The sequence below is a fragment of the Mustela erminea genome, chromosome 14 (assembly GCF_009829155.1).
Source record: "Mustela erminea isolate mMusErm1 chromosome 14, mMusErm1.Pri, whole genome shotgun sequence".
NCBI lineage: Eukaryota > Metazoa > Chordata > Mammalia > Carnivora > Mustelidae > Mustela > Mustela erminea.
In genome coordinates this window covers 84,776,284-84,794,776 of record NC_045627.1, presented here as the reverse complement: position 1 = coordinate 84,794,776, position 18,493 = coordinate 84,776,284, and the positions used below count along the sequence as shown (strand labels likewise).

Below are 18,493 nucleotides of genomic sequence, written 5' to 3'. Positions count from 1 at the left end.
CTCCCCATATGTCCTCAGCTTGTCACTTGGCGTTTTCCCTTTCATTCTCCTTCTTCCAATTACATGTTTCTACTTTCCTAGATGCCCGGAGCAATTTGGATCATGGGCAATTCCCCTGTCTTGGGTTCCTCCCAGGAATATCTTAAAACATTAGAAAACACTGAACATCAGAGCTCCTGGAGCCGGATCCTCAAACAGGCACCACGGTACTCCCTCCACCCGCAAGGCAGTGCTGGGCTCAGTTATTTTCCCGCAGGTCCTCTTACACATCCCAGCTCTCTGTGTAACTTTGAAGGAAAGTCATTCGATAAATGTCTATAATTAGATTTCACCCTGGGGCCAGAATGTGATTCTCTGGGTCAGAACTTTCCCCAAAGCAGGTTCTGAAATCTCACTGCTCGGATTCAAATCTTCACTTCATCACTTCCTAGCTCTGGGGTTGTGGGCAATTTGGGGACAGTCACAGCGCCTGCTCCATGGGGTTATGGGGGAGGAGTGAATGAAATAACCCAAAAGGAGCAAAAAGCTTTGCCAAGCACCTGGCCCAGAGCAAGTTCCTCAAAAAGAACAGCTGTTAGTCATATTAATTGTCATTATCAGAAGGAATTAACATGTATTCCACTGCTTTACCCCCTTCTTTGATCCTTCTCCACATTTTTGAGACAAAGAAGTTGACTTAAAAATTTTTGATTTTTTTTAACCTGTTGATTTCCAAGAAGAAATACTGATTTCTTAAAGCAAAATGTGTTGAGTACCCACTTCTCTTATGGCTGCAGTGGGGGTTAGTGGGAAGGCTACCTTCTGAGCTTTCACAAATCAAAGCCTCTGAGAGGTGTGTTTTTAAAAGGAATACTTGCTGGGCTTGGCAGCCGAGTTCAAAGCCCTGGTGGGAAACTAGGGCTAGCCTTTAATTGTAAATGAACTCTCTGGGGCAACCAGGGGTGTAGAGTCAAGTAAACATTAACACCTGATTTTGCTAGGATCTCTAGCTTTCTTTTACAAACCAGAGCCTTCCCCCTCCCCATTTTGCAGACCCATTTTTGAGTTGAAATACATCTTGGGGAAAGCTGGCTGAGACTGCCCACACGACTATGCCTGCAGTTGACTTCTCTCCCTTTGTCACCAAGCTGTGCCTTATGAAGCTGTCTGTTTGGCATCCCTGTCCTACTCAGGGGGCTGGCCCTGACTGCAGGGTTTTACCTAGAGAATTTGCTTATTTTACTTCAGAAACATAAGATTTTATCTAAGGTGCTTTGACACGGCTCATAATATTGGTCTCCCTCTGCATAAACAGCACATTCTTTCCGTATTCACACTGTTATGTCTCCGGGAGCAGCTCTTCAAGGCTGTGCTGGAATTATAGGCCACTTTGTTTGTGGAATAGCTTGGGAAGCTTGGCACCATCGATTTGCATCAGTGCCTCCGGAATAGCCTTTGCCTTCTCCTTAAAGATACTATCTAAACTGTGAAATTCATTAAATAGCCCCAGAAATGGATCAGGTTATTTAACACAACATCCCTAATGGCGCAATATCTCAGCTGTCTGCACCGATAGCGAACATTGTCTTGGATAGTGTTATCAGCCCAGGACACCCGCTATGAATATTGATCCCGAGCTTGTTACAGCCATCGCTTGCCATCAGGACAGGTCAGGGTTGGAACCCACCTAGCATCAAAGCAATTTAAAGACAGCACTCGGGCAGAATTTTAATGCCCACGTTGAAAAAACAAATCAACTCCAGGCACAGAGGGAAGGTGGCTTGCTGGATATGGATGTATTTATTATATAGGAACACCTCGGGTGTAAATACACGTGGGAGGATGTTAGTGAGTGAACACGGGCCAGACTGTACCTATGGGAGGTCTCCTAGCTCCTGGTTATTTACAAAGCAGGTGGCCAGAAAGAGGACTCCCTAAGCCCCCTCCCACCCTACCTTCCCTCACCAAAGAGAGTAATTTTTGCCTAGTTGTTGGGTGGGGGACTTCTAAGTGGGGTGAGTCAGAGGAAGCATTTTCCATCCCTTCAGTGTTGATGGGAGCCACTCTGATGTTTCTTCTGCGTCATCTATTTCCAGAAGCCACACACGGTAACCTGGGCTGCACCAAGCATGCATATCAGAAATGGGGGGGGGCGGGTAATGGGCAAGAACAATTAAAAAGAACTAAAGGAAGTTCTTAAAGGTTGAGTCTTAAAAAGCGTGGCCTTTCTGTACTCTTGGTTTTGTCCCCGATTTGTTGCTTCTCCCTTTGCTGCTCCTTTTCTATGTCTAACACCCGTAGACCTCAAAGGAAAGGTGATTCCTATTTTTTAAACAAAAATTGTTCGAGGCAATTTATGCAGTGAAATGAAAATGACCCAGATTGGGGCTGCTCTTGGCCGTCCTCCTTGTCCCTCTGGTTTGGGTACAGGGTGCCTCTGGAAGGCTAGCCCAACTTCCCAGGAAAATGGCTGCAAGGTTGCTAACAGAACAGACAAGACCCATTGGCGGGAGGTCACAAATATCCCTTCTGGAGCAGCCTTAGGGAGATCTATTTCTACCCGGAAGACCTAAATGTGGAAGAAATATGAATGTGTGTGGGGACAAAAAGTAAAAGGGACCAGGGCTCAATATGGGGAGGGAAGGAAAAAGAAAAGGAAACTTAAATTAAAAAAAAAAAAAAAAAAAAAGGAGCTCTGGGAAAGAAAAAGTCCTCAAAACAGAAAGCAAATTATCCTAGGCGTATGTTCTGGAAGGTTCTGTGATTTGCAATCCAAGTTCCTGGGTGCCTCTGTGTATGTAGTTCCAGAGCCACCTCTTCTTTGGTTTTCACAGGGCGTGCATTCCCTCTGGGGAGGTGGACCAGGGGGCTCCAATTGGGCCCCTCCCTTCCTGCTGTCCTGTAAAAGCACAATCCATCATAGCTTTAGACCAGAGCGGGTTTGCATTTCGGCGGGGCTTTAAAGTCCGCAGGGAATACAGGGGCCGCCCCCAGGAGGGGCCACAGGTTTGAATGAGAAAAGCTACAAGGAACAGGCGCTGAGGGTCTTCCCTTCAATAACAGATGGGATTAACAGCGCCCCACCCACCCCCGGACTTTAATGAGCGACTTTCTCCTCCTCTTCCTACTGCTACCTTCTTGGACAATATTAATTGCCAAGTCATTGTTTGGAAGCCCCATGGGGCAAGGGAAGAAAGAAACAGCAGAGTTAGAAGTGGTTCTGGGCAGAGGGGTTTTTGAAGAAGCCTCAGAATTTGCTCACTGCTCACAGACTGCTCCCCAAGCGACAAAAGGAACAGGGAATGTTAAGATGGGTCTGGCTGGTGGAAGCTTCCCCCAAGGACTGATGTTCATCATTCCAGGGGACCTGGCGGGGCAGATGGGAGCCCGATCCATTATCTCTGTTCCCTGACCTTAAATTCAAACCAGACAAGCATCTTTTAACCTTTTTTTTCTTCTTGGGGCTAGAAGTAGATTGGGTGGTGGTGGTGGTAAAAAGTCCAACCTGGGTCCTAGAGACCCCGTCTGTTGCACATGATTGAATCCTTGGCTGTGAGGAACGACCGAAGGGCACAGGGCTGTGCTTGGGGGTCCTCGAGCGGAGCAGCCACCCTCACCGGGCTCATCTCACTTGGCTCTGAACCCGCAACCCGCTAAGGCTCCCAAAGCGGCGGGACACCCTAGCGGGGGCTCGAACCTCTCCCCCAAACCCCTTCTATTCTCGGGCAGAAGGGAAAGCCTCGGACTCGGGGGCAGAATTTCCCTCGTCCATTTCTGACATGGCAGGATATCCTGGAAGGGGTCCGGGACAAGAAGACCTCTCGGTTCCAATCCGGCCGCTGTCGCCAGTCAACAGTAACCTTGGGCAATGCTCTTCTCATCTTGGAATCTCAATTTCCTTGTCTTTAAATGGGGATAATAGTCTTGCCAGGCCACTCCTTCCACACAGGGATGCTCCGAGAACCAAGTGAGATCGCGCAAGCCAAGGGGCTTTGTCAACTGTAAATCGTGAGAACACTAGAGCTTTTAAGTCTGAGGTGACGAGGTCTGAGACCATCCCTGTGATTCCCTGGCGGGGCAGGAGATGTGCACAGCGTTGCCTTCAAGTAATCATTGTTGGCCTCAATGATATCCCCAATTCAAAGTCACGAGGGAAAAGTCACAAACGCAAGCCCAAGTCAGTGTGTATATGGGAGGGAGGGGATCCCCAGGATGGAAAGGTCCGCGACCCCTCGCTCGCGCACATCGGGAGTCCCTGTGGGAGAGGCGCGCTGAGCCCGCGGCGATGTATGGGCGGGCGGGTGCGCGCACCGGGCTCACGCAGGCGCCCGGATGCCGAGGCGAGCTGCCCCAGCGCTGTGCGGGCAGTCTGGGGGCCGCTGCGAGCGAGCTCTGCACGTGGCGGGGGTCTGGCCGGCGCAAGTGCCAATCCCCGCGCAGCGCCCCCGCGGCTCTCTCCCAGCCCCGCCTCCGCGTGCCCCTCCCCAGATCCACTTGGCGGCTCCGACCCTCCTACTGGCTGGAGAGCTGCGGCCCAGCCACAGCCGAAGGCAAGCTAGAGCGCTGCCATCCCGGACCCCGCGCCGCGGGGCCCGCGGGCGGCGGGCATGCTGGCATGGCAGGACGGCGGGGCCAAGGCGGCCCCCTCCCACCACAAGATCTCCTTCTCTGTCCTGGACATCCTGGATCCGCAGAAATTCACCCGCGCTACGCTCCCGGCCGTGCGCCCTGCTTCCCGGGAAGCCAAGAAAAGTTTGGCAGAGGCCGAAGCGGGGAAGGACGCCGGCCTAGGGGACTCAGCTCGGCAGCGGGAGACCCCTGGTAAGGATGCGAAGCGGCCCTGGGTCCCGGAAAGCCCCAACCCAGATGATGCGATAGGGAGGTTGGGAGGTGGATGGACAACCAGGGACCGAGTGAGTGGCCGTTAGGAGAGCCTTCACCAAAGGGAGAAGACTCACAGGACGAGGTGTAAAGTGTTGTCTTTTCTCTGTGTTGGAACTAAACTGAGGCAGAAAAGAGGCCCCCAGCATCCTCGGTCAAGGATTTGCCTCCCAAAGCCCGTCCCTGCTCACCGGCCAAGCCACTAAGCATCACAGCTCTGTTTTGCTCGCCCTGGAAGCTAAACGGCTATCCAGGCTCATTCATTTCTCGGGCATATAATGCACCCACCACGTGCCAGGGCCTAGACCAGAGATAAGAGTCATGGAAAACTTCGGAGCCCGCGAGGTAGACATGATGAATATTGCCCCTATTTTATGGATGAGGAACGTGAGGCTAACTCATGTGTCCGTGTCTGGAAGGAAGTGCGAGGTCAGGTTTAGGCACCTAGGGCCCACTTCCAACCATCTAGACACCTGCCGAGATTCCGCTGGCCCACGCGCTCTGCTCTCTCTCCCCAGACCCAATCACTGACTGGGGCGGGAGCAGGGGTGAGGCTGGGTGATGGGAGGCCTTTGGTCCTTTCTCCTCGAAAGGTTTTCACTTACTCCTGTCTGGCGGCCACCGAGGCAGCGTCTAGGAGAGTTTGTGTCTGGAAGGACGGACAAAAGATAGCAGGATCCTTGCGGGGTCGAACGTGGGCACGAGGTTCCCCAGAGGGACGCAGAGTCAGGGGCGCAAATCCGAGAGAAGCGGGATGCGGCACAGCCCCTCGCTTCTCCTTCCCAAATTTGGCAGTGATTGTCTGGGGGCTCGGGGCGCCTCTGGCGGCTGTGCTTGGGCCAGGTAGTCCGCCTGGTAATTGTTCGGATCGCCCCTCGGAGGGGCCGCCCTCCCCTCCCCCCACAGCGATGATCGATATTCTATTACGGGCGCCTGCATATCTCCTGCCCGCAGCTTGCAGGTACCGACTTCAAACCCCCTTTCCCTGTCTGATCCTAATATTGTTCGATTAAAACTTACCTTTAATAGATGACATCTATCGATCCAGTCCCGCGCAAATCTGAAACTCTATTAACACGGCAGGAGAGAGAAGATGGGAAAGAGGGAATTTCACTTTAAAGGGGGGGGGAAGGGGGCTTAATAACTTCTTTTTTAATTGCTAGGAGTTCCAGACCAAAATAGGCTTCTAGGGACTGGGGATACAGAGCCTTAAACGCGCTTGACATCTCGATGTCTCAATGTACGGTGATCCTACCCGCCCAATACTGTCCAATATAATATGGTCATTGTATTTTCTTAATGGGGGTTGTCATTCATTCATTCAAAATTCATTTCTTGGACGTCAACTAGATAGCAAATGAGTAAAGGGCAAGAGGACACCGCACCCCTAATCCCCAACTCCTGGGAAGAGCTTGAGAGATGTGTGATCGCGGGATGATGGAGGGGGGCGAGATGCCAGAGAGGGGCAGAGCTAGGGACTCTGGGGCAGAGGAGGAGGGGGTCTGGCGACCTGGAGGGGCTGGGTCGTTCCGGGCTTCTGGTCACCCTCCCCTTCTCCACTAGACGCTGCGGATCGCGGCGCGGGCACTGCGTCCCCCTTGGAGGGCTCGGAGGCCGAGGAGGCGGAGGAGGAGGAGGACGAAGCCGAGGACGCGGGCCAGCGGCGGCCGCAGGAGCGGGCAGCGCGCTTGCAGGCGGACCCGGCGCGCTCTCCCGAGTCCCGGGCGGCGGCGTTGGCGGCGGGGGAGCGGGGCACCCGTGGGCTCGCGGGATCCCCGGGATCGCCCGGCTCCCCGAGGCCCCGGCGCCGGCGCTCCGAGCCCCGCTGTGCCAAACCGAGGCGCGCGCGCACCGCCTTCACCTATGAGCAGCTGGTGGCTTTGGAGAACAAGTTCCGGGCCACGCGCTACCTGTCGGTGTGCGAGCGCCTGAACCTCGCGCTGTCGCTCAGCCTCACTGAGACGCAGGTCAAAATCTGGTTCCAGAATCGCAGGACCAAGTGGAAGAAGCAGAACCCCGGCGCCGACGGTGCGGCACAGGCGGGGAGCGGCGCGCCCCAACCCGGGGCTCCCGGGACGGCAGCTGGAGCGGGCGGCGGCGGCGGCGGCGCGGGGGGTAGCCCGGGACCCCCCGGCCCGGGCGCGCTGCCCTTCCAGACTTTCCCCTCCTACGCGGCGGCCAACGTCCTCTTTCCGGCCGCCTCCTCCTTCCCTCCAACGGCCGCAGCCGCTGGGGGCCCCTTTGCGTCCTTCCTCGGGCCCTCCTACCTGACCCCTTTCTACGCTCCGCATCTATGAACCCGGAGCTTCTCGGGGCCCCCTTGGTCGGGATTCACGGGTGATTGGCGTGGTGGTGCGGTTCCCCCTGCCACCGAAGGCGCCGACGCGCAGGGACCGCCCCCTCGTGGTGAGCGGCTGTCTGCGCGCCCCTGGCTTTCCAGCTGTCAGGAGGCGCCACCAGAGGGCAGGGAGAGGTTGCCTGCCCGCTCCAGCCGCGCCCCTGCCCGCCGCGAAGACCCCCTGAACACACGCGGTCTACAGGGGGGCCAAGGTTCTGCGGTCTGTAAAAGTGTCCGGAGACGAACGCTGTGCGCAGCCTTCCCGATTCTGGAACTGGCTCTTCACTTTCTGTCAGGCTCACTTCTGTTCCGGGGCTCCCCCTGAGAGTCTGGGTTAGTCCGGAGCAGGGCCAAGAGCAGGGCTAACTCGGCTGCGGGGATGGGGATGCTGGGAGCCAAGGCTTCCTGCCTGCGGGTCGCTCACACTTAGGATGGAGTCTTCGAACCTTTCAGCTCGCTCAGAGGGTAAGCGGCTTCCCCCTTTCGGAGCACATCGTTTCTCTTTTCATACTTGATTATTGGCCCAAACCCAGCGATTCCTCCCGAATACTGAACAAGCGGGGTCCTCGAGCACACACGGCCGCTGGAAATGGACTATTTTTAAATGCACAAAACTGCACATTTTTAGATCTTCATTTAAGATTGGGACTTGAGCACAATTCGTGTTCCAAACAGACTCCCCACAGGCTGTTCCTGAGAGAATAGGTATCCTACTTTTCGGAGAAGACCAGAAGTTTCTGCCAGGAAATGCAACGGCTTTGTGGCTAGACTCACCTGCTGACGCAGGCGCGGTTTGGCTGTCCGTCAGATTTTGGGACCAACTTTAACCAACAGGCAATGGCCTCACATGCTTAGAAATGATAATGAAGGGACCAGTGGTTCAACTAAAATCTTGACGTTTATGCCTGAGGCCTCCTGTTCTGATTTGCAGTATTCGATACTCTCATTGGTCTGTCCTGGCATTTCCCTAGGTTCCCAAAGAAAGAACAGAGTTGGGAGAGGACAGCTCCCCTAGGACACATGACAGTCATAAGTCGGACTGTTTTTTAAGGGCACAAACTCAACATTTTTAGAGCTTCATCTAGAGCCATTCTTGTTCCAGAGAGCCTCCAGGATGGCACAACATGCAAAACGTTGTCAAGGGTGTGAGGGAAGTAGTTGCTGGGCTAGAGGAGGGCTCTGGAAGCAAAAACATTCTCGATTTAACCGTGGGAACTTAGTGTATGGCCCCTAGTTCCAGCTACTACTTTGATTATGTCCCTGGAAAAATTAATTATTCTGTAAATTTTTCATGCCAGATTTGTTTGGGATACTGCCTTTAGTTTTCTATGTGCTATGTTTGGGATTTGTATCTCAGAAACCTCGAGGTTCCCAACCAGGTCCTGTCTATTTCATTCTTACCTTTGTTACTTGAGGTCAGCTGATATCTACACAGATAACCATACTGCTTGCTATTTTTTGAAAGCCTGTACCAATAACAGTTAAATTTAATGCCCAAAGTTTGCTGCTGATAAAGCAAACCCAGTTTGGTGTCATGAACACATATACTATAATTTTGAGATCTCTAGTTCTGTTATTATCAGGAGTGATAGAAAATATCTCCCCTTCTGCCAGATTAAATGAAAACTTCATATTCATGGGATGCTCACAAGATTTGAGATTGGGTATCCTTTAACTGCATATGATGTGCTCATTACTCGTTTCCTTCTATGTTAAAGGAGAATGTCCCTGAACAGCGCATTTTAACTTTCTAAAAGACGGTTGATGCCAGATGAGATTAAAAATGCAGTTTCTGTAGTTGAGAATGTTTTATTCACTTTACCTGCTGAGAAACACTCCCTTAATAACTGTTCGTTGGTGTTCGAAAAGCAACATCCCGTATGTCATGAATAGGCAGTTCAAGTGCTCAGAGTCAAGATCTGTAACAAGAAGCTGAATTTCTGCAAGGTGTGGGGAATGTTTCATCTCTCAGGTACCAGCATCGCAGAAGACTCCAGCGGAAGGCTTATCTGTCTGTGGGCTAGCATGGAATGCTGTCATTCCTGACCTTTCTAGTTTCTACACGTTGTAGCAGAGTTATGCTCCGAGGGTGTGACTTTGAACTTCCATGGCTTTGAAAGACCCAGTGGCTTTCGGGCTAAACCCTTAGACTCAATCGATTGATGTGTTTGTCTAATAAATCCTTTTTGTAATGATTTCTCATTTAACTATTTCTTGTTCTCTGTTAGCAGTTTTTAACTAATTTTATAATTGTCCAAGTTTGTATAGACCCATCTCCCTCTCCCCATCAGCTAATTTCCACAAATAAAGGGTATTTCTACCCTGACAGGACTTTCTCATGCCATGCTAGACAGTTTTCCAAACCCACGCTGGATATACACATAGTGGCTGTGCTAGCAGGCTGTATATACAAACACACGGGGCCATTTTCAACACCTAAGTACCAGATTTTTAGGACATTAACTTCCCAGACTTACGTTATAAATTCTTAATACCCTGTAAAGAACCTAGTAAATAACTTTTTAGGTTTAGGCTGTCCATTGGTCATAGATTTCCGATGTTGAAAATGACCATTGCAGGGACGCCTGGGTAGCTCGGTCAGTTAAAGCGTCTGCCCTTGGCCCAGGTCATGATCCCAGGATCATGGGATTGATGCCCTCATTAGACTCCCTGCTCAGTGGGGAGTCTGCTTCTCCCTCTGCCCCTCCTCCTCACTCCTACTCCAGTTCTTTCTCTCTCTCTCTCAAAAATAAATAAAATCTAAATAAAAGGGTGCCTGGGTGGCTCAGTGGGTTAAGCCTCTGCCTTCGGCTCAGGTCATGATCTCAGGGTCCTGGGATCAAGTCCCGCATCTGGCTCTCTGCTCAGCAGGGAGCCTGCTTCCTCCTCTCTCTCTGCCTGCCTCTCTGCCTACTTGCGATCTCTCTCTGTCAAATAAATAAATAAAGTCTTTTTTTAAAAATCTAAAAAAAAAAAAAAAAAAAAAGACCATTGTAGATCGCACTTGGAACCATGTAGCCAAGGAGCCACATGTGTTTAAGGGAGTGAGTGGAGAGCCTACCATACATTGAGAAATCCGCTTCCATTTTATGGGCACAAATCAATATAGTGTATTTGTCTTTTTAGAAATAACCGATAAGACTTACTTAGCTAGTTTTAAACATTATGAGTAGGCTGAAAGACATTCTTCAATAAACACTAATAAGTATACTTTTAAAAACGTAATTTTGCTGGGCGCCTGGGTGGCTCAGTGGGTTAAGCCGCTGCCTTCGGCTCAGGTCATGATCTCAGGTTCCTGGGATGGAGTCCCGCATCGGGCTCTCTGCTCAGCAGGGAGCCTGCTTCCCTCTCTCTCTCTCTGCCTGCCTCTCCATCGACTTGTGATTTCTCTCTGTCAAATAAATAAATAAATAAAATCTTAAAAAAAAAAAATAAAATTCTAAAACAAAACAAAACAAAACAAAAAAAACGTAATTCCGCCTTAAAATCAGTTGAATGGAAGCATCTAAGAGTTAACGAAGTGGGATAGGAAGTGCCCCCAGCTGGGATCTGGAGGCAAATTCCAGAGGAGCCCAGCTGTGGAGACAAAGGGAGAGAAAGCTTTGGAAGAAGGGCTGCTCTTCCGGGTCAGCCACGCTTGCCACACCCCAACCCTCCCTGGTTCTCTTGGCCTGCGGGTTTTCTTTCTTTTTTTTTTTTTAAGAATTTTTTTTTTTTTTTTTTTTTTAATTTGACAGACAGAGATCACAAGTAGGCAGAGAGGCAGGCAGAAAGAGAGGAGGAGCTTGGGTAAGCTTTGAGCAAAGAGCCCGATGTGGGGCTCAAATCCAGGACCCCAGAATCATGACCCAAGCCAAAGACAGAGGCTTTAACCCACTGAGCCAGCCAGGCGCCCCTGCCCTGAGGGTTTTCAAGGACTACAGGTTCCAAGTCACTTCCACCCCTCTGTCCACACGTGAATTTGCAAGTTCCCTATGTCTTTGGGCCTCACTTCCCTCACCACAGAGCCTAGCTCAGATGACTACAGAGCATCTCTGCAGAAAACACGGAGCTTGGGGCCTGGCACAATGAAGGTATTGTTATTGCACCTGAAGCTAGAAATGACCACTTCTTTTGGTAACTATATCTTCCTGCTTTCATTGGTAATATATCCAGCAGGGGGGCTCCTGGGTGCCCACAGACCTAGCTTTAGTAGACAGAGCCAAGTAGTTTTCCAGTGTGGTTGTAACAGTTTACATTCCCACTTGCACTGAAGGAGTGTTCTACATAGGAATGACCACCATTGTCATTCGATGATTCTGGGAGGTATGTGGTCAGCCCGCTCTGGTTTCAGATTGCATTTCCTGATGGGTAATGATGTTGACTATCTCTCCATATGCCTTTTGGCCATTGGAGATCTGTTTTGGTGAAGTGCCTAGTCAAATCTGCCCATTGGTGAAATAAACTTAGTCTTAGAGGGGAGGTAACTTTTGCAAGGTTGTCCTGGTGATGTAAGAAACAGGCTCAGTGAGGTTATGTGACTTACCCAAGCTCACACAGAGGGTAAGAGAACAACAGAGCCTAAAAGCTGGGCCTCATAACTCTAGGATGATTTAAAAAAGTTTTTTAACTGGGAATATGCACAGAGTCTCAAATGTCACCCCATGAATTACTTTATTAATTACAAATGGAAATAGGTTTCCCTGCAATGGTAAAATCTGGAGGATATCACCTTGACCAAGTAATCACATTCACATCACCAACATGAGACAAAGTGATATCAGATCCCTCCTAGTGTAATCAGGATGATTTAAATTGTACATCAGGCCACCAATCATAGGAAATAATTGGAGGGGGGGGGAGACTCTTGCATGGCTCAGTCGGTTAGGTGTCTGCCTTTAGCTCTGGTCATGATTCCAGGGTCTTGGGATCAAGGCTCACATTGGGCTCCCTGCTCACCAAGGAGACTGCTTCTCCTTCTCCCTCTGCCTGCCACTCCCTCTACGTGCTCTCTCTCTCTCTCTGTCAAATAAATGAATAAAATCTTTAAAGAATAAAATAATTGTTAAGGTCTTTATTTATTTATTTTTTTCATTTTTTTTTTTTTTTAATTTTAATGATCTGACAGCTATTTGGGCATTTTGTAGTTAAAGGTAAGCGTCAAGATTAGAAAGAAAGGGTATCCATTGCTCCTCCTTCCTCTATCCCCTGCCTTTTTCCCTCCTGCCACAGACATGTATAGAGTCCCCATTCTGTGCCAACTGTTTTGGATGGTGGGAATTCATTGATTTATTGAGTTCCCAGGCACAGGGTAGATTACAGCCTGCGTATTCCTAACTTTTCTGCAACCATGTGGTCTGTGGAGCCAACAAGAGGACGACACTTTATTTCCTCTCCACCACTTACTAGATCTGCAATCTAACATGAATTTCCCCAAGCTTCCCGAGCCTGAGAGGCACATAATATAGCTCCCAGTAAATGGTAAAGTTCTTCCTGCCAGTGGAGAAATTGGCTTATACAGGTAACGACTGAGCCAGCCAGGCACCCTGGGGAGGGATTACATTAAAAAAACCCCAAGAAAACCAAAAAACAAAAAATGCTCTTCCAGGTAGCTACTGATGACACAGTGCTCATCCTTTGTGAGATTTAACCTGGCCGAGAACACAGAGGGCAGGAGAGAACAGTAGACAGTCCACACAAAAGAGCTGAGTGGATGATTTTATAAAATTACTTATTTTACAGAATTGATTCCCTTCTTGTGAGCCATTTTCTTTCGTGCATAGTTAATATATTTACCAAATGTTCTCTTTGCTTCTTCTAAATAACCGTCAGATCCTAAGGCAGAAGGGGTCAGGTCTGGGGAAGATCTAGACAGCACTTTCAGAGTACATACTCATATCCCGTATTACCAAAAAAACAAACAAACAAAAAAACCCTCAGGAATCCCGTATTACCAAAAAACAAAAACAAAAACAAAAACAAACAAAAACAAACAAACAAACAACATGAGTACATACTCATGAGGTCCAAAATTACCACAAATGTGCAGGAAGGTTTAAGGATAATCTTAAAAAAACAAAAAAAGAATAATCATTAAAAGGTTAGTTTACCCCGTTTCTGAAAATTCTCTTCTTTCACAAGTGCATTTTTTTTCGAGGGGTTCTAGTTTTGCACAGGGGGTTCTTTCTCGTACATCACCATTGTGGTGGGCTAAGTCACTCTAAATTCTAGAGATTCACAATACTCAGTTCCTATGAATATCTCTGCAGGAAGAAGGAAACAGATCAACTCCTCTTGGAGCCTAAAAATCCCCACATACCTCTAAGCAAGATTCTGATGGAATCTTTTTTTTTTTTTTTTTTAAGATTTTATTTGACAGAGAGAGATGCAGCCAAAGAGGGAACACAAGCAGGAGGAGTGGGAGAGGGAGAAGCAGGATTCTCGCTGAGGAGGGATCCTGATATGGGGCTCCATCCCAGGACCCCCAGGATCATGGCCTGAGCTGAAGGCAGGTGCCCCTCTTTTTTTCCTTCTTTTCTTTTCTTTTCCTTCCTTCCTCTCTTTCTCTCTCTCTTTCTTTTTTTAAGATTTTATTTATTTGAAAGAGAGACAGAGAGAGCATGAGTGGGGGGTATGGAGGCAGAGGGAGAAGCAGACTCCCACTCAGCAGAGCGCCCAGTTCAGGGCTCCTCCCCAGGACTCCAGGCTCATGATCTGAGCCAAAGGCAGCTTCTTACTAGACTGAGCCTCCCAGGCATCCCAGTTCTTTCCGATGTGTGACTAGGGGTGAAATTGCTGGCTCATGTGGTCATTCTGTGTTTAAGCTGTTGAGGAATCCCAGATTATTTTGCACAGCTGCTAGACTGCTAGACCATCGTACATTTCCCACCAGCAATGTCTGAGGGTTCTGATTTCTCCTCATCCTGACCAACCCTTTTTATTATTGTCTTAAAATTAAAACCAATCTAGTGGGTGTAAAGTGCATCTCATTGTGATTTTGATTTGTATTTCCCTAATCATGCAGTGATACTGAACATCTTCTCATGTACATGTTGGTCATTCCTATATCTTTGGAGAAATATGCATTCAAACCTTCTGCTCACTTCTTAATTGGGTTGCCTTTTTTGTTGAATTTTAATAATTCTTTATTCAAAAGACACATCCCCCTACCCACTTTGCTTTTGTACATTAAAATAAGCATATAGGGGGGCCTTGGTGGCTCAGTGGGTTAAAGACTCTGCCTTCGACTCAGGTCATGATCCCAAGGTCCTGGGATCAGCATCGGGCTCTCTGCTCAGCAGGGAGCCTGCTTCCCCCTCTATCTCTGCCTGCCTCTCTGCCTACTTGTGACCTCTGTCTGTCAAATAAATAAATAAAATCTTTAAAAAATAAAATAAAATAAGCATCTAGTCCAAAGACTCCCTCCTGTCCTTTGCACAAATACTTACTGGGCACCAGCTGTGTGCCAGGTGCTACTCTAGCATCTGGAAGGCAACAGAAAGATCCTGGCTGGGCACCGGAGGGGAGGCCCGGGAGGAGTGAAAGTCCCAGACAGCTGTGCACTCAGTGCAGCAGAGTGTAGAAAATGCCACGGCCTTCTTGTCAGCTGTTTTTGTATGAAGGAACACTGATGTCATTTGGAATGTGGGCTGGAAGTAAATAAGCCACTCATGCCTTCTTTGCCAGGCTTGTTTATGGTTTACGAAGGTCTCACCAGGCATTTATCCCTCCCAGGGTGTGGCAGAACATCATCAACACAGAAGATGATGGTATTAACAGGATATCAAAGAATCGGAGTTACTCGTTTTTTCCGAGATGAGTCATAATTGCTTTTTTCCCCTTACAGACTTGCTAGCTCCATCATGGTTTTCCAAAATCATTTTTTAAAAGATTTTATTTATGTATTGGAGAGAGAGAAAGCAAGAGAGAGAGCAGGATGGGGGGAAGGGCAGAGGGAGAGGGACAAGCAGACTCCCTGCTAGGCAGGGAGCCTGATGACAAGGGGCTGGATGGCAGGACACCGGAGACCACTGATTAACCCACTGAGCCACGGCATCCCCCAAAATAATTTTAAGTAGAACTACTTCCAATGGCCTAGAGAAATGGATTTCTTCCCAGCAGCAAGGTTTATGGAGTATAAACCCATGTAATTGGATCTGCCAGCTGATTTCTAATTTTTCTTGCAACTCCAGAAGGCAAAAATACTCTATTTGAATGACAACTTCGGGGCAGGACAGGTATAGGGTGTTTTGTCTGATCTTTCTCTTTGGATGCTTAACTACTTAGCAACCATAGCTCTCCAGCCATGGAAACAACTGGGCCCTTGAAGCAAGGACTTACTTTCAAAGCTGCATCAGATCCCACATAATCCTTCTTTGCTCGCTGTGGGTCAGGCCCTGTGTCCCTGGGAGTATGATGGTGAGCAAGACACACTGGATCCCTCCCCTCCAGTCCTGCCACAGAGCCGCGAGTGGTCTTCCAGCTTTTCTGATCTCTGATCTTTTGAATAAAACATAATGAATCTGCATCCCCACATGTATACATGTATTTGCTCAAATTGTGCATGTATACCACAGCGTTAGATTATTTACATGCAAAATACAAATATACATTGGAAAGGACAAGATTATAAAATATAAATGTGAATTTCTAACATTTTCTTCCTGCACATCCCTACTTCATCTTAGGCTCCCTTCTTACTTTTTTGAAAGATTGGTGTCCTGGGGGTGCCTGAGTGGTTCTGTCAGTTGAGCATCCGACTCCCAAATTCAGCTCAGGTCGTGACTTTGGGTCAATGCCTGCATCAGGCTCTGGGCTCAGCATGGAGTCTGCTTTCCCTCTCCCTCCTCCCGGCTTGTGCTTGCTCTCTCTGAAATGAATGAATGGATGGACGAATGAATAAATAAATAAAATATTTAAAAAAATAAAATAAAGATTCGTGTCCTGGCAGAGAAGAATGATACCTAAGACCTTCTTCTTCTCTGACTGGGCGGCCAGCTCCTTCTGCAGGGGACGGATCACCATATGACTTAGCCCCTACTACATTTTATGTTCTGTCATTGTCTGCCTCTCACCCTGGAATATGCCGGCACTCACTCAATTGCTATTAAAGGATTGAAATATCTTTGCACTTTTAGGTTTGTCTAATTTTGTTGTGTTCTTTGGTGTGTGGGGATGGTTTCTCCATACACTTTTCAGAAGTTGGGTAACAAATCTGAGTCAACATCACGTTAAAAAAGAGGTTGTTCATGACTTTTGCCTCGCAGTGGAAGTAATTTTTTTTCTCTCCAGTCTTCATAGGTGGATAAGGTCAATAAAACGAACTCTTTAGAAAAATGTAGGTGGATGTTGCAGTGGGAGATTGCTCTAAGTTTTCCAACTGCTTTCAGTTTCTGTCCCCCCTGCAGATCAGCACCAGGCCAGGGACATAGGAAGAAGCCTGCTTTATTCTCTCTCCTCTGAGACCAGGATTTATTTATTTATTTATTTATTTTAAAGATTTTATTTATTTATTTGACAGAGAGAGATCACAGGTAGGTAGAGAGGCAGGCAGAGAGAGAGAGAGAGAGAGAGGGAAGCAGGCTCCCTGCTGAGCAGAGAGCCCGATGTGGGACTCGATCCCAGGACCCTGAGATCATGACCTGAGCGGAAGGCAGCGGCTTAACCCACTGAGCCACCCAGGTGCCCCTGAGACCAGGATTTAGAGCCTTAGCCTTCCCACTGGAGATGTGAGCCAGTCCTTTGACCCGGCAATCCCACTTCTAGGACTTTATCCTACAGAAACATCTTTATGAAATTTCAGAGAGGAGGTTATTCCTTGTGACACTGTTTGCAATAACAAAAGATTGGAAATAATCCAAGTGTCTAGCAATGGCGCTATGAATGCTGCTCTATGAATGCGGGCCATCTCTCCGTGTAGACCTGGAGGGAACTCCAGGTCATATTAAGTGGCAAGGTACAAAGAGTACATGTAACCTCCTTTCTCAGGTGTTAGAAAGTGGACGAAATAATGGCATGCATTTCTATTTCCTTCTATTTGTACGAAGTATCCCTAGGAGGATTAACAAGAAGCTAATATTAAAGAGTTGCCCAAGGTGGGGGATACCGACTGCATTGCTTTGGGGCAGAGGAGGAAGCCTGCGTGGGATGTACTTTTCATTCGTAAATGAGTCAAAGGCATTAACTATTTACCAAACAAAAAAGTTGTTTGGGGGAGAAAGTGTCAGAGAGAAAAGTAGTTCTACAGACTTATTTAAAAAACAAACAAACAAACAAACAGCTAGATATTTCACACAATTGGAAGGTTTCCAAAGTTCCTTCAAATATCACATTTGGAAATTAACAAGAAAACTGGGACTGTCTTTCAATATCCTGCCCAGTGGGGCACTGGGCTCCCCCCCTGGGTTTATCATAAGCTTCCTTTAGAAAATTAAACACATGGGAAAGTGTGAGCAGAGCTTGTTTATGGTCCAGAAGAAGGCCAATCCCGCCCGACTGTGCTTCCCAAACTCCAAGGAGCGGATGAGAAAACTCTAGGGTGGTCATGGGTAGGGCCGGAGTGGGAACAGTGTCTGTGCCACCCAGGCAGCCCTTTCACTGACTGTTAAAGAAGTTGCCTTTTCTAAACAAGATTTACTCCAGCAGGTCCCACGTGCACTGCTCCCTGTTTAACTTCTCTAGCTGTCAAAGTACAATACCGAGTTACTTAGGTTTCAGCAGGAACCTGGAGAGGGTGGGAGAGTCAAGGCCAGAGGGTGATCATGAGGACTTACAAAAGAGCCTTTGCTCTAGATAAAAATAATAATGTTTGTCAATAAAAATAATAATGTAAACAAAAATAATAATGCTGTCACGGGTTGAACTGCTGGGTAGCTTCGAGGCAGCTGGCTGTTTTAGAGCGTCACATTTGTCTGTGATCCTCAGGACAACCCCCTTTTACGAGGTGGGTAAGTGAGCTGTGGGGTCTCAGGCTCCCCAGCAAAGAAGCGGAGTCAGGGTGGACTTCTGGAGTGTCCGGCTTCCAGTAAAAGTTATCCAAGTTTTGGCACTCAGAGTTGGCCTTCCTGGAATCAATAAAAAAAAAATCATTGCAAAATACACTGAGTTTCTTAGTGCCTTCATAGATAAGGATGTAAATATTTAACTATTACTTGAGGTTTCTCTTATTTTTTAAATTAATGAGCAATGCAAATGGCTGCAAACTCCCTACTTAAATTTTTGTAGGGCACCTGGGTGGCTCAGTCGATTAAGCATCGGCCTTTGGCTTAGGTCATGATCAAAGAGTTCCAGGACGGGGCTCCCTGCTCAGGGTGGGGA

At 48.3% G+C, this 18,493-nt stretch overlaps 1 protein-coding gene across 1 annotated transcript; it reads left to right on the top strand.

Annotated features, from left to right (window-relative positions):
• The first annotated feature begins 4,586 nt into the window (after positions 1–4,586).
• Positions 4,587–7,286, top strand: NKX1-2 (NK1 homeobox 2). Its single transcript, XM_032313459.1, has 2 exons — positions 4,587–4,800; positions 6,424–7,286. The coding sequence occupies exons 1-2, from the start codon at positions 4,587–4,589 to the stop codon at positions 7,155–7,157; spliced, it is 948 nt and encodes a 315-aa protein (XP_032169350.1). The 3' UTR covers positions 7,158–7,286.
• The last annotated feature ends 11,207 nt before the right edge of the window (positions 7,287–18,493 follow it).